This window comes from Crinia signifera, chromosome 4, assembly GCF_055691185.1.
Source record: "Crinia signifera chromosome 4, ASM5569118v1, whole genome shotgun sequence".
NCBI lineage: Eukaryota > Metazoa > Chordata > Amphibia > Anura > Myobatrachidae > Crinia > Crinia signifera.
Window position 1 is genome coordinate 205757462 of NC_139220.1, and position 16536 is coordinate 205773997.

Below are 16536 nucleotides of genomic sequence, written 5' to 3' on the forward strand. Positions count from 1 at the left end.
CCCAATTTCAACCGTGAACATAAGAAGAGACGTGCGTGTCATGAGCACTGCCATGCATTGCTGGTTGAGACTAGTTCCCCTTCACCGTAAGGACCTGGGGAGGAGATGGGGCAGGGAGAGGAGGAGCAAGTTCAGAAGAAGGGACCCAAATGGACCCTCGCATAGCTCGCTTCGCTCGCAATGCTTCGGGCACGGTGGCTCGCTTCGCTCGCCACAGCTTTAATAACCTCCTCCACGCCCTAGTGGATGGTAGGGCATGAAATACCGCCTGTCGGCACATGTCGGCTCAAAAAAAAGTTGTCTTGTTCTGACCTTGCTCCTCCTCTCCCGCCCCCTCTCCCGCCCCCTCTCCCGCCCCCTCTCCTCCCCAGGTCCTTACGGCGAAGGGGAACTAGCTGCTACCATGCATTGCTGACTCAGAATAACGGGGCGTGTCGTGTTACGGAACCAAAGTGAAGAGGTAATGTTCCTGTCGGAATGATGGACAATACCGGAAGTAGTGTAAAGTCCGTTGCCTTGGAAACTAAACCGCTGTGTTATCCTGTGTTAGCTGCCGGAGATGGCCGAGGATGCACCAAAGACGGTAACGTGCACAGGGCTAAACTATCGGGGGCTGCTGTAGCACCGGCAGAGGTGGGGATCAGTAGGGGAAGCAGAGCGCATCAGATGTTTTAGGGCAGATCGGGATAATATTTTGTTTTTGGGGAATAATGATAGCAGAGTGGGAGATGTCTGTCTGCTGGCATAATGTCTGCCAGTGATTGGAGAATACATTTCCCGTACAAGTACTACATTTCCCGTAACCCAGGCTGTTATTCATGGTGGGATATTATTCTATGTGTTCAGGAGTGAGGGCTGAGCTGACTGATCCTGGATCATCAGATTAATGCGCCATCTGTAGATGCTGCTGTGCCTATGGCTCTGTGCTCACATAGGACATGTGATGTCAGGTATACACGCTCCATGTAAAAGTAACGCTAATCTGATTAGCTACGGTGTGTAATAGACATAAATTAATAAATCAGAACACGTGTTTATGGGAGGCAATGGAGTCATCTGCTGCCGGGCTCCTGCTACCAAGGGGTGCCCCCCATCAGTTAATTGAAAGCCATTAATATCACTTCTATGAGTTCTGAAATATACATTATAAGTGTTCTCTCTCTCTCGATATATATCCATATTTTTTATTAGAAGAGATCCACCTTTTAAATTAATATGTAAATACATGAACATTATTTAATTTTACATATATATTTTTCTTTACATCTTTTTTGGTTTGTTATTTAATTGTTTATTGACAGGTCAATTATTTTATGGGGTAAAGATTCTCTTTGATGTTAATTTGTGTGGTTTGAATTGTTTCCTGTCAGTAAGCAAATGCACGATTAAGATTGCATTTAAGCGCAGAGTATTTTCATTTTTGTAGTTTAAGTCCTCACTTGGGCCCTTATTCTAGTTGACTCGGATGGATGCGTATTTTGGACAGCCACCGAGTGTTCTTAGCCCCACCTACCATACGGATCGCTCACACCGTCCGAATGCGGTAAGACGCCAAACGATTGGACTGTAAATGGATGTGTCATGTGACACCTCCCATCTGTGGGAACCTCCCCCCATTCTCCCATGGTCGCCAACCATCGAATGAGGGACCGAGTGGTCAGGCAACCCGAGTGCTCCAGACCACTCGGACATTTTTCCGTGTGAAAGCAGGGATATGGCTGGGCAGCTGACATCTGGCTATGTCAGCTGTCCACCCCCACATGTGCGTCACGGCCGCATTACCATACGTACGCCCATGAAACGCGGGGCGTACGCATATGGTAATGAGCCCAAACAGCCCTTCACGCCTCTCTCCACCCCCTGCTCTGACCGATCATTTTCTGCACGGAATTCACGCCGTGTTTGGACATGCGAAACGCCTCTGCACATGTGCAAACACAATACATCGGTGGTCCGACCGAGCACGCAGCCGTCCGACTCAATCAGAATAAGGGCCTTGGTGAGCACTGTTTTGGATGGACTTCCATAGGTCTGTCAATTTCTCTGCTGCTAATCAAAAAATGTTATATGCTCACAAATTTGATGTTTATTATTTATTAGCACCAGATTCTTTGGTTCATTTTCATGACGTTAAAATTACCTGTCTGGTGGTGATTTTCAATATTTGGTCACTTTTTTTTTTTTTTTTTTTTTACTGTTCAAGAATCACACTTTCTCATTTGTTTAACAGATCCCACCAGACTCTACAAGCTTGAGAAAATCTCGCATTAAGAAAGGTAGGCTTCAATTCACAGGTATTAGCCTGGTGATGAACGGTGCCTGATTTCCTCCAAACATGACATCTGGCATTCACCCCAAAGAGTTCAATCTTTGTCTCATCATACCAGAGAAGTTTGTCTCTCATGGTCTGAGAATACTTCTGGTGCATTATGGCAATCTCCAGGGGAACTGACATTTGCTTTTTTTTTACTAAGGAGCGGCTTCTGTCTGGCCACTGTACTATACAGGCCTGATTGTTGGATTGAAGGAGGGTTGTCCTTCTGGATGATTCTCTTCCAGAAGGACAAGGTTCTCTTCTCTCCTAAGATAAATGCTGTAGATCTCACAGAGGGACCATTGGGTTCTTAGTCACCTCCCTGACTAGGGCCCTTCTCCCCCGATCGCTCAGTTTAGACGTATGGCCAGCTCTAGGTAAACATACCTCCCAACATGACCCTCTCCAGGAGGGACACAATGCTCTATTTCTGGACCTCCCCCTTAATTTATTATTATCATCACCTGTGTGGAAACACCTTTCTTGTTCATTAGCCAGCGAAACCCCGCACGGCTAGGAAGTCGTGCCGCACACAGCAGTTTACATTGGTGGGGATGGCCACAGCCCGGCAGCCTTCCCTTCCAGTGGTGGGTTCCGGCTGAAACCGGGCGGCCGGGCCATGCCCGACCCGTATGAATGGACACATTTGTGTCCATTATTAACTACGGTATGCGGCATGGCTTCCCGGCCGTATGCGATTTCGCTGCCCGGCAGGAGCCGGAGCGTGTGAACTAGCCCTATGGGAAAAGTCCTGGTGGTTTAAAACTTATTTTTCCTATAGACAGGTGTGTGCCTTTCCAAATCATGTCCAATCAACAGAATTTACCACAAATGGATGCCAAATAAGCTGTAGGAATTTCTCAGTGGAAGCAGAATGCACCAGAGCTCAATTTTGAGCTTACGGGCAAAGGCTGTAAATACTTAGTTTTTTATGTTTTTTGAATAAAGTATTTTTATTATACAGGTCATAAGTACAGAGCAGAACATTAACTCAAGCAATATACAAGTATAAGAGTCACGTAGAGTCTAGAAATACATGCCAGATTGTATATTGAGTTTTCATACAATATTATCAAGTTACATGTTTATTTAGAATGAAATAAAGTATCAATTCAATAAAGAATAGTGATGTCCCTGTTCTGTTCTAGCTGGTTATCAGTGTTTCAATTTTCTGAATTTTATATTAGAGTATAGAAAAGAAAAGGAACAAGAAAGAGAAGTAAAAGAACATTAGTCATGCATTGGTGTACATAGTAGAGGGTTTCATCTCTGTCAGGGCGGCGTATCCATGCAATATCTTAGGTTGAGCAGTCATTGTGTGTACATTGTGGCCATTAGTATCCATATATAAGATCACCATGCAATACTGTTGCGTCAAGGGTGTGAGGAGTGCGGAGACTCTATCCACCTGCCCCAGATCTTTTCAAATTTAGGTAAGGTGCCCCGAGACATGTAGACATATCTTTCATGTTGTACATTGGTGTTGACTAGAGCCCTCCACTCCGCCAGCGGAGGTCCCGAGTTTGCCATCCAATGCCTAGCTATGACGACTTTAGCTAGGGAGCATAAGTTAGTCACATATTGTCCCTCCAAATTGTTCAGAGGGGCGTTTTCCTTGCTTCCCAATATACACAATTTAGGCGTCAGGGCTCGCTCAGGGATCCCAGTTGATGATATTGTCGATTTGACCGCCACCCAAAAAGCGCCAATCAGGGGGCAGTCCCAGAGGAGATGCCAAAGATTTCCCTGTGGGGAATTACATTTTGGGCAGTCTGGAGAGGCTCGCCCACCAAATTTAACCATAGTACACGGTGTTAAGTATGTTCTATGTAGAATAAATAGCTGGACTTGTTGGAATCTTGCGGACACCGTGGCGTGTCTTGGTGATGCCAGGGCCTCCTCCCATTCCTCCTCCTCAAAACCACCCACATCGGCCTCCCACCTAGCCCTCAGAGCGGGCAGTGAATCCCTGTGCATAAAGGACAGCAAAAATGAGTATGCTAGAGAGATAGTTTTAACCTGTCCCAAGTTAGTAAGAAATATTTTTGCCGGGGAGGGTAGCAGGACCGGGGAAACGCCACTGAACTGAGTGTTTAGAGCGTGCCGTAGCTGCAAGTACCTGAAGAAATACACCTGGGATAGTCCGTACTCCTCCTTCAGCTGTTGAAAGGACTTTAGCACAGCTGCCTCATATAGCTGCCCGATCGTCACCACTCCCCCGCCTGACCACAGCCTCCTACCCGACAGACAAGCAAGTTCGGATAACCTAGTGGAGTGCCAGAGGGGAGCCTCAGGATCTATAGCCGTATAACCCATCAGGGATTGGGTCTCTTGCCATATCCTAATGGCTTGAACCACCAGCGGGGGGGCCCCCCCAGGAATCTTCCCGCCCAAGAGCAACTGCAAGGGTGAGGTGTCGGGGTACATCTGGTGTAGGAATGCGGCCGGGAGCGGGGCTTGGTCAGTGTCTTGTAGCCAATGTCTGAGATGTGAGAGTTGGCCAGCATAATAATATAGTCTGAACTGCGGTAAGGCCAAACCCCCATCTGCCCGTGGTCTAGTGAGGGTGCCTACACTAATTCTGGGACGCTTGTTCGCCCATATCAGTGAAGATAGCAAGCTGTTTAAATGCCTGAAGAACGAGGCCGGCACATACACCGGGGACTGGTTTAGAACATACAGTATTTTGGGCTGTAAAATCATTTTTATTAAGTTAACCCTGCCAATGACATTTAGGGGTAATTTGGTCCACACCGACAGTTTGTCTTTGACAACGGATAACAGTGGATGCAGGTTCCTAGGAAGAAAGTCCCGACTGTCATTGGTTACTATTATCCCCAGATATTTAAATTGGGATACCCAACTAAGTGGGAGGGGGGCGTCTGGAGTCAAAGGTGGGGGACCACGCAAGGGCATTATGGAGGATTTAGACCAGTTAACAGTGAGTCCAGAGAAGCCACCGAACTCCTCCATTAGCTGCAGCGCAGTAGGCATAGAAAGTCTATAGTCCTTCAGGAAGAGAAGTAAATCGTCAGCGTAAAGTGCCACTGTGTCTATCCTCTGACCCACCCGGAGCCCAACGATGTCTGGGTGATTTCTAAGAATACAGGCCAGCGGTTCAATAGCTACCGCAAAGAGCCCAGGGGAGAGGGGGCACCCCTGTCTGGTACCCCGGCCCAGGGCAAAAGGGAGGGAAACATGGTTGTTGACAGAAATCCTGGCCACCGGATGGAGGTATAGTAGCTGCACCCATTTTAAGTATTGCGGGCCGAAGCCCATACGTCGCATTACCTGCCACAGATAAGACCACTCGACAGAATCGAAGGCCTTATTGGCGTCGAACGACACGATGGCAGAGTGAGTCTCCTCCTCCATGTGAGTAGCCTGGATATGTGTATACAGCCGCCTAAGATTCGTACTGGTCGACGAACCTGGCATAAAACCAGTTTGGTCTGGGTGGATAATGGACCGTATCACGCCATTCAGTCGAATAGCCAGGACCTTCGCTAAAATCTTGACGTCAGTGGTGATTAAGGAGATAGGTCTGTATGAGTCAGGGTAGTTGGGGTCTTTCCCAGGTTTGGGTATGACCACTATGATGGCCTCGGACATAGAGTCCGGTAGGGCAGTGAGCTCGAAGAGGCCATTAAATAAATTCAATAGTTTGGGGGCGAACAAATCCAAGTTCGATCTGTACAGCTCCACTGGAACCCCATCTACGCCCGGAGCCTTCCCCCCGGGAAAGGACCTAATTGCAGTCTCTATTTCGGTAATTGTAACAGGTGCTTCAAGGGAGGACCTAGCCTCCTCAGACAGTTCGGGTAAGTCAATGTGGTCTAGATATTCAGAGAGTTCTCCCTGTGGGCATCCCAGGCGTGAGCGGTAGAGCTCCTGGTAAAATGTAAGAAACACATCTGCTATTTCCCTAGTGGATGTCCTCAGTACCCCATCAGTACCATATATCTGGGCAACGGAATTAGTTGGGCGATCTGAGTGCACCAGATGGGCCAGGAGACTGCCCGTCTTATCGGCGTTCATGTAAAGTTTATGGGAATTAAATAGCAGGTTGCGAGCGTTGCGCTCCTCCAAGTGGGAGACCCAGGCGGCCCGTGCCAACTCCCACCTAACCCCAGACTCCTCCGAGCCATCATCCAGGTGCAGAATCTCTGTCCGCCGACACTCATCCTCCAATTCTGCTCCCTTAGCCCTGTGTGTTCGTTTGATAGAGGCTATTTTAGATATTAGAGTACCCCTCAAATATGCCTTGAATGCATCCCATACTACCGGGGTGGAGGCCGTGCCTATGTTATCACCAAAATAACCATCCCATAGAGCCTGTAGACTCGAGGAGTCACCAATTTGCAGTAACCAGGAGGGGTGTAATTTCCAAAATGACTGTCCTCTCTGGCACTCCATATCCACCGCCAGCAGTAAGGGAGAGTGGTCTGAGACACCCCTTGATTTGTAACAGACGGTTTGGATTCTAGGCAGTAGCGAGGGAGAGACCAAGGCCAGATCTATACGTGAAAAGGAGTGGTGAGTCTTAGAGAAGCAGGAGTACTGAGCATCAGCAGGGTGTCTCTGTCGCCAGGCGTCCTTTAGACCAATTGAGTCTATATAATTTGCAAAACCCGTGGGACGGTCGTCAGTGGGTGCGGAGCCAGGAGGCCACCACTTGTCCAAAGCATGATTCATTAGCTTATTAAAATCCCCCAGGCATATGACCGGTGTGTCGGGGGATTGAGCCACATAAGTGGCCGCGTGTTTTAGGACATCGTAATTAAAGGGAGGGGGGATATATACCGCTAGGATAAAGAAAGGCTGGGAATACAGCCTGCAATGTAGGAAGACGTATCTACCCAGTGGGTCTGTCTTAACAGCAAGCAGGACAAATTGCACCGATTTATTGATCAGTATTGAAACTCCCCTAGAGTGAGTAGTGTGGGAGGCATGATATGCCCAGCCCACCCATGGTCTGCGTAGGGACATTAATCTATTGCCCTCTAGGTGGGTCTCGACCAGGCAGGTGACGTCCGAGCCGTATTGCTTAACCATTTTGAGAACTAGGGAGCGTTTAACTCTATCATTTATCCCCCGGACATTCCAGGTGAGGACATTAAGGTGCGTCATATTGGATTAGAGAATGTGGGATACCAGGAGCTGTCATACCTGTATTGCCACCTCGTAGAATTACATGTACCACAATCATTGCATCAAATAGCGCCAAACCCTTCTGTTTAAGGCTTAGTAGATTGGTAAACACTGCATGATAATTAGAAGAAAGAGAGAGAGAAAAACAAAGAGAAATAGAGAGACATAGAAAAACAATCCCAACAAAATACACCCCCTCCCTGTATACCTCCCCGAACTGTGGCATACTTATATCCCTAACCTAGTAACTATTAAGACCAAAAGGGTCGGTAACTACCTAGGTAACTTGAGGGCAATCGACTAATAACTACCAATGCGAGCATCGGGGCCCCCCGGCCATATAGTAGGCCTATAACTTGTCTAAAGCAACACATATGTAAGGAGATATAGTGCATAGTTATAGTTCCCCCCCCCCCCCAACCAGCAGAAAGCATTATAAGTAACATTACAGTTAGTTGTACCACATCTATAGTAGAAAATATAGTGTAAACAGTATAAGCGCTCCCCAGGAGTGCAATATGAGCATAGAAACTATGACATATCTATATTAATATTTACGCTTCCTGAGCATTGCGTTTCTTGAGCATCTAGGCCCAGGATGATCTCCAGGGAGCGATAGAGAATGGCGCAGCTTGTCCACAAATATGTAGTCCACTGCCGCCCCTTGTCAAATATGAAAGATCAGGGCGGGGCCAGCTGCCTCACAGCAGGTGCATATCGATCAAGCCAAGCCGCCGCCTCCCGAGGATTACTGAAGAATTTTGTTTCTCCCTCTGCCACCACCCGTAACCGGGCCGGGAATAACATAGAGTAGGGAAGGTTTAGGTCACGTAACCTTCGCTTCACCGGTGTGAACAGGGCCCTCTCCTTCTGTACGTCGATGGCGAAATCAGGAAACGTAGAAACATTCACCCCATTCCTGACCATGGGGCCTTTGGTGCGGTTTAGCCGTAGGACCGCGTCACGATCTTTGTAGTGGAGGAACTTGGCTATGAGTGTCCTAGGAGGAGCCCCCGGAGGAAGCGGACGGGTGGGGATTCTGTGAGCCCTCTCGACAGCGAATTGAGGGGTAAAGGATTCCTTTCCATATAGGTCAACTAGCCAGTTCTCCAGGAAGGATTCTGGTGACGAGCCCTCCTCCCTCTCTGGTAGTCCAACGAATCTGACATTGTTCCTCCTCAAGCGGCCCTCCATGTCCATGAGTTTATTCTGTATACCTGTGACCTGCTGTGTCAAGGTAGTGACGGCGTTTTTTAGGGGATCAACTGCATCTTCTACCGTAGAGACCCGCGTCTCCACTTCGCCAACTCGCTCCCTGATGCGTTGTACATCCTGCCTAAGTAGGGAGAGGTCGCACTGGACTTTTTCCATTTTATCTGAGAGCCTTTTTTCGCTACCAGCAATGGCGTCGAGGACTTGTTGTAGGGAGAGGGGTTCAGGCAATGTCTCATTTGGGGAGGTCTTGGAGCCACTTGGGTTGTCAGAGTCTGGTGTTTCTTCCACATTTGACGCCTGCTGGCCCTGTGTATCAGTGCCCCTGGCATATTTGGCCAGTTTGGCTGCGGGAGTGTTGTGGTGCTGTTTCACCATGATTAGGGAGCACAGGTCTGCACGGGGTTATACAGCTGTCCGTACTCTCAGGGTAACAGGGTAGATTTTGACCGTGGCTTTATGGATGACCAGTCACTGTGACGTCAGGCGAGCTGCCCTGGCTCGGGGATCCGATGGGGTAGCTGTGACAGTGGATGAGAGTCAGTAGGGTGTACTATAGAGGGCAATAGGGCATAGGGAGAGCAGCAGCAAGTACAAAGAAGGTCCCCCTGCACTATGACCGGTCTCCCAAAATGGCCACCGGAGCACGGGGCAGCAGGGCAGGTGGAGAGCCCTGAGGCTAATGTCAGTATGGCCAGTGGGGTATAGGATTCGCAGCCCTAATGTGGAGGCTGGAATCGGCAGCGGAGGTCTGTGAGGTGCCTGTAGAGCCCTTCAAGGTATGTTCAGTGTAGGATAATAGGGCAGAAGGAGAACAGCTGCAGGCTCTGTACTGCGGCAGGTCTCCCAATATGGCCGCCAGAGCAGGAGACAGCAGGGCAGAGGGGGAGCACTGAAGCCGGTATTTGTATGTCTGCTGGGGTGCAGGGCTCCTGACCCCAGTGTAATGGCTGGTATAGGCAGCGGTGGGCTGTGAGAAAACAGCAGGGCACTTTAGGACGGAGGGAGAGCAGGATGTTCCTTCTGCGCTGCGTTGGGCTTTCAATATGGCCGCCGGGGCACGGGATCTCAGTGCTGAGGCAGATCACCGCGCCGACCGGAGCCCAGGGAGCCGCTCGCTAGCGGAGGGTGCCGCCGTCCAGCACAATGGCAGCGCCGGGTTAGATGTCCCAGGCGCCGCAGCACTCACCCAGCCTCCCGATGGCGTGGAAGGAGGTGCGCCCAGCCGGAAGTCCCCGCCTCAGCACGAGAGACAGGCCGCGGGTCCCCGCTCGGTCCAGGCGGCTCGGAGGAGGCCCCCGACACCGGGTACGTGGGGGGGTGGGATGCGACAGGTATCAGGGGAGCCTTGAGCGGGTGTCTCCGTGTGTTGCCCGACTGCAGGATCTTAGATCAGGATGGGTGACCGGGGAGCTCCGGAGTCGCGCGTCCTAGCTGCTCGCCGCCGTAGCCACGCACTTAGTTTTTTATGTTTAATAATTAAGCAAAAATCTTTTTTTCATGTTGTCATTGTGGGGTATTGTGTAGAATTTTTTTATGTTTAATAATTAAGCAAAAATCTTTTTTTCATGTTGTCATTGTGGGGTATTGTGTAGAATTTTAAGTGAAAATATTTATTTATTCCATTTTGGAATAAGGCTGTAACATAACAAAATGTGTAAAAAGTCAAGCGTTGTGAATACTTTCCAGATGCACTGTATAACAACATTACTATATAAGAAAACTCTACAGAACTGAATTAAACAATGAGCAATTACAACAATATAGAGTATGTTGCTGTATATAATATTCATATATATTTTCAATGTTGCCATAGAACCATGTTCAGCAGTATGCATGTTCTTTATCAAATCTATATAAACTGTACTCTGTATGAAATTGCTAATATTAAATTTTTATGAAGCATAGCCCACAGCTAATCTTGTTCTCTGTGTATAACACAGCATTAATGGAAAGGTTTGTAAGTAATACTTATTTTGATACTACATAGCTGCTACTTTGTTATTGCATAGCTCTAATGCTGTGTACACCCGGTACAATTTGACATTCGATTTTGACTATACAGTGAAAATGGAATCCGGATTGCATATACATCGTATGGAGATAGAACATGTTTTTTAGCTTTCTATCCACAGTCATTGTCCATGCGCGCTCCCGTTCAGCTGAAATCAAAAAGCCAAATAGACAGTTCAGCAATGACTATATAGTGCAGATTGAATGTAGGTAGCATGAATTGTATGTAAATAACACATGAGTTAGCAAAGATTGCGGAGCAATCAAATCTGAGTGAAAAAGCAAAGGAATCTCATTGTGTGTACACACCATAAGGATAACCCATTATAACACTAAAACAAAATAAATTTAGGTGGTTCTACCCTCATGTCCCAGAGCAGTTTTTGTCCCACATTACACCAGGCATCAAAGCTATTCGAGTGTACAGTGTATCTCGTTAACTGCCTGCTGACAAATTTCAATTACCCAATACACATTTCTTTATGTTTCGGCAAGCACACCACTTTGCTCAGTCTACACCAACCCTGATGTCCAGCCTAGATAAGCCAGACCTGATCCAGTCATTGTTATCGCCCTCGTGCGTTCTGGACTACCGTATTCGCTATCTCTATAATTCACTAAAAATGGCCAAACTAGAAGCCCACCATATGGTGCTACAGATGAGATGGGTGACTGATATCCCAACCATACCACCTCTGTCACAGGTGTATAAAAAATTGGAACTCATGGAGCCCACACACGCACCGATGCCGGCGGTGCGATGCTATGCGATGGGGTGCGTGCTCCTGCGGCACCTCATCGCACAGTACAAAAAGTATGTGCTGCACATACTTTTTGTACTAGCTTTTTCTAGCATAGCATCGCATGCACAAGGCAAACGATGCGATGCTATGTGTGCTAGTTAAGCCCACAACGCACGCCGGGAACGGTGCGTGTGTGGGCTCCTTTACACTGAAATATTTATATTCTGCATATTTACAGGAAACTCACCTTAAGTTTCTCAGCAGAGTGTATATATCGCACCCATACAGCGAGCACACTTTGTACCAGAAGATGTGGGCAACTGCTATAAATGCTCTATGATGAGAGCGAATTATATGCATTATTTTTGGGAATGTGGTAAAACTAGAAATGATTGGAATAGGGTATTTTACTATATTAACAATCTTCTTGCAGTGAAACTTGTTAGAGATCCAATGGCATGCTTATTCCTCTACTTCAAGGACTGGGAGCTTGGCCCTAATAAAAAAGCAATTATCCCTATACTTACGGTGATACTGGTTCTAGCAAAAAAATTGATATTGCTCCATTGGATCCAAAAACAAGCCCCATTGGTCCAAGAGCTTAATATTGCATTATTGGATATATTATTTTATGAAAGACATGCCCTACTCCCTACGGCAGAAAAGGATGCAGCTAGATTTTACAAAAAAATGGGAATTATTCATATGTAGCCTAGATACAGAAGTACAATCTCGAATAAACAAAGTATTTGAGTCCACTACATGGTATCTTAGACGACAAATAGCCCAAGAGGGTGTATGAAGAGATACTATTGGAAATAGTGCCATTGAGGATTGTGCTAGAAATTACAACTCTAGACGATAACAGTGTTAAGATGTAGTGCTGTCATTAGATCCCTTACCCTCCTTCCCCCCTCTTTCCTCCCCCTATCTTATATAGTTTGTGCATAAATATTGCAGTAGATTTTTCAGAGTAATGTAATATAAGCGCAGAAAATTCAAAATGGATGTATTAAGTTTATTTACTAGGCATCTTTGCAATCCAAATTTATATTAGACGGAGATACTGTATAACCAAGATTTTGATAAGACGCTTTACAGCAGAGACATTGTTTCTGATTTGGTCTGGTGACACTTTCTATCCACCCAATGCAATCAAAAAGACATGAAAGCAATCTGTACTGAGAAATTGTTCTTTTACTATCTCTGAATACGTGTAGATGACTAAACAACTGCTTTGTATAAACATTATAAGTTGTTTGAAAATCATAATAAAAATTGTTATACAAAAAAAAACCCCTGCCTGCTGAAAATAAGATACCTCTATAGAATTGATATAGTTAGTGGACCTTTTATTTAAGCCATCTATAAGTAATATGCGTAGCTGTCAATATTATAGATGTAACATACTTTGTGAAGTTCACAAATCTGTGTGACATAATTAAAGGGGATGCAGTTACAATCCCGGCGTTCAGAATCCCGACGCCGAAATCCCGACCGCTGAAATGCCGACACATTCTCCCTCCGTGGGTGTCCACAACACCCCTGGAGGGAGAATAAATTAGTGTGCCGAGGGTAGCGAGGCACCGGGCCCGCTGCGTGGCGAGCGCAGCGAGCCCGCAAGGGGGGGCGATCCACGTCCCCCCCTTGTCGGCATTTCGGCTGTCGGGATTCTGAACGCCGGGATCCCGACCGCCGGGATTCAATACTGAATCCAATTAAAGTGCTGGTATGCATATATTTAACTTTCATGGTTTAATGAGGGTAGGGCATTTCATTTATTATATAGGGGTATTTAATAACTTCATGGTTCATTTCTTTCTAAACATGTCTAGCACTGATAGGTATTTATTTATCATCACTCCTAGGATTAATATAATTGTAAATGTTATCAATGAAATTGCATGTAATTGCACTCATCACCCTTCACAGCCCCGGATCTACCTATACTGGAAAGGCGCAACTGGCTTATCCACCTGCACTATGTCCGAAAGGATTATGACGCTTGCAAGGTGAGGTGTGCGCTGGTGTGTGCTTGTGTGTGCGCTGGTGTGTGTGTGTGTATTGTATATATATGTTTTTTTTTTTTCTCTTTTTATTTCTATAATGATCATAATACTAATTTATTCATCCAGGCTGTGATTAAAGAGCAGCTGCAGGCGACAGAAGGAGTGTGTGAATATGCAGTATATGTACAAGGTGAGAGAGGCCATTACATCAGTGTATTGGCAACCCAGTTATATTCTTTCTATGTGATGTTTATACCTGGATCAAAACCTGACTGCATAATGTAGTTATTTATATGTGTATTGTTTCTGTCTTCCTCTAAAACTTCACTTTCATCATTCTGTCCCTCTTTTTTGCTGTCCCATTTTATTCTATTCAACCAGATACTTTTGCACTGTTACGGGTGGCTTCTCAGTCTCTTGTTTCTTGATATTTTTCTCTTTCTAGCATTACTCCTAAGATTGGAGGGGAAAATCCAGGAATCTCTTGAACTTTTCCAGACTTGTGCAATCTTAAACCCAACCAGTGTTGATAACCTGAAACAAGTGGCGCGATCACTGTGAGACTGCTGGCAATGATAACCCATACCTTGCATTTATCCTTTTATTGTTTCTTTTCTTTAGAAATTCTGAGTTTTTTTGTTCTGCCTTTTATCTGCTTTTATTTTCTATGTGTATGTCATTCACTCTGCTTTTACACAGAGATAAAGCACTGGCCCTCATATTGCTAAGATGTGGCTGAGAAGGCGTGACATATTTAATTACAAAGGAATACCATATATACTTGAGTATAAGCCTCCTTTTTTAGAACATTTTTTTATGCTGAAAAAGCCCCCCTCGGCTTATACTCGAGTGAGGGTCCCACTTGAGTCAATAAGTTTTCCCAGTTTTTTTGTTGTAAAATTAGGTGCCTCGGCTTATAATTGGATCCACTTATACTCGAGTATATACGGTCTATAGAATATATGCAGAATGTGCTGAAGGTTAAAGTTTTGTGTACTGTACTCGTATATTAAGATTACAGTTGTTAACTCCTTGCGCTGTAAAGAAAAATATTTAACTGTATTATTACTAATGAAGCAAATGCTTCGAAAGCTACTAGAGGTATTTCCACTTGATGCCAACGGATGGCAGTGTTTCGGAGCCGCACGGACACTAGATAGAGATATATATATATATATATATATATATATATATATATATATATATATATAGATATATATATATATATAGATAGATAGATAGATAGAGGCGTCCAATTCAGTGCACTCACAGTGATCCTTTTTCAATACTGGGGTGCTGTTTGTACATGCCTACATGAGGCTAGTAGAAGAATCCAGAGACAAGGCACTCACCGGAGTTTTTAAATGTTTAAAATTCCTTTATTCCTTAAAACGACTGCATACAACCAACGATTCGGACCCTCACAGGGCCCTTAGTCATGGTACAGTCCATCAGTTGAGATCCAGGTAGCAAATTCGCTACCTGGATCTCAACTGATGGACTGTACCATGACTAAGGGCCCTGTGAGGGTCCGAAACGTTGGTTGTGTGCAGTCGTTTTAAGGAATAGGGACTTTTAAACATTTAAAAAGTCTGGTGAGAAACTGTTTATATTTTTTTTTTTTTTAAATGATCCAATTACTTAAGACCAATTGTCATAGGAATTGTTCCTATCTCACCATTAGATCACCCAAGCTATCACATACATTCTTAAGGTGCCCTGTTTAATGGCTGCTATAGCGGTCACTGCATTTAAATGGAAAATATTGTGCAGAAAATATTTCATATGTACATTCTCCTATTTATTTGTTAACCTTTCTCTATCTCCCGATCTTTTTATCAATTTCCCTTTCAGGTTCTTACTTGGGAAGCACAGAGCAGCAATTGAGGTTTACATTGAGGCAGCAAGACTCAATAATAAGGATTGGGTATGACTAAACTTCTCCCAACATACTCATTAAAGAGATTAGGACAAAATCTATTTACCATTTTTGTCTTCAACACACACACACACACACACACACACACACACACACACACACACACACACACACAGTGGTGCCTTAAAACCTAGGAGGATAAATAGCAAAACCACACCAAAGCGCTCTTGAGGGGCCCATATAAAACATAAAATCTGTGGTACTTCGCAAATTAGGTAATAAAGACAATGCTGTCCCTTCAAGCACAAATCCGCCAATGATATATTCCATATTATCCTACAGCAGGAATCTGTGAACAAAGTCTCCCATTTAACAGTTGGGAGGTCAAAGAAACAATAGGGCAGATCAAGATAAAGAAATGAATTTAATAACAGCATAAAACACACAGCCCATAGTTCATACGTCCAAAGCACTGTCCTGGGATGGAAAAAGGTCACCCTGCAACTCCGGACAGGCAGGTGTCCTCCGAGCGGGTTGAAAGTGAATGCAGGGTAGGCAGTTAAGTTGAAGCAAGTGGAGCCACGCTTAACACATTTCATATCATACCGATCCTTGGTCAAATGTTTTTATATGGGCACCTCATGAGCGCTTTGGTGTAGTTTTGCTATTTACCTATTCCATAATTGTCCAAATGTTGTTTGATGTCATTGTTTTCCATTTCTACCTTTAGCTGCACAAGAGGTTTATGTGCATTTTGTCCTTGATTCATTTATTTACTACATCTGTAAGGAGGAATGGACAAACATTCCTCCAAGCCACTGTACAGGGCTAATCAACCGTTTTATAAACTGTTGATCGAAATCAAAAGATCTTGCCTATTCGTAAATACCAGAGGTTCACATACTTTTTCGATGAACACAGAAATCATTTGGATCATTACATGAATCATATGAAAAAGTATATTTGTTTATGTGTTATTTAATTTATTGGGTTTTCTTTACCTATTTTTATCACTTGTATGAAGATCTGGACACAGTTAAGATCACATGTATGCACTAATTCAGAAAATTCACAAACTTTCTAGCACTACTACATGTAGAAATAATGTGTAAGATTTGCAATTGACCTCATGTAGGCAATCACAATACAACAAATTTTCAGTGTGCCTTATTTTACTTTTATTCTATGTAGGAGATCTGTTACAATTTGGGCGTT

At 45.1% G+C, this 16536-nt stretch overlaps 1 protein-coding gene across 5 annotated transcripts in view; it reads left to right on the forward strand.

Moving 5' to 3' along the window:
* Positions 1-437: 437 nt before the first annotated feature.
* Positions 438-16536, forward strand: part of BBS4 (Bardet-Biedl syndrome 4) — a 71587-nt gene continuing 55488 nt past the window's right edge. For 4 of the 5 annotated variants that reach the window (XM_083183552.1, XM_083183548.1, XM_083183550.1 and 1 more), the window contains exons 1-7: positions 466-633; positions 2231-2276; positions 13366-13445; positions 13569-13632; positions 13888-13999; positions 15297-15369; positions 16513-16536. The exon at positions 16513-16536 is cut by the window's right edge and continues 30 nt beyond it. In XM_083183552.1, coding sequence (XP_083039678.1) covers positions 478-633; positions 2231-2276; positions 13366-13445; positions 13569-13632; positions 13888-13999; positions 15297-15369; positions 16513-16536 — 555 coding nt within the window. In that variant the 5' untranslated portion in view covers positions 466-477. Of the gene's footprint in view, positions 634-2230; positions 2277-13365; positions 13446-13568; positions 13633-13887; positions 14000-15296; positions 15370-16512 lie in introns of all 5 variants that reach the window. The other variant, XM_083183549.1, reaches the window with a different exon arrangement.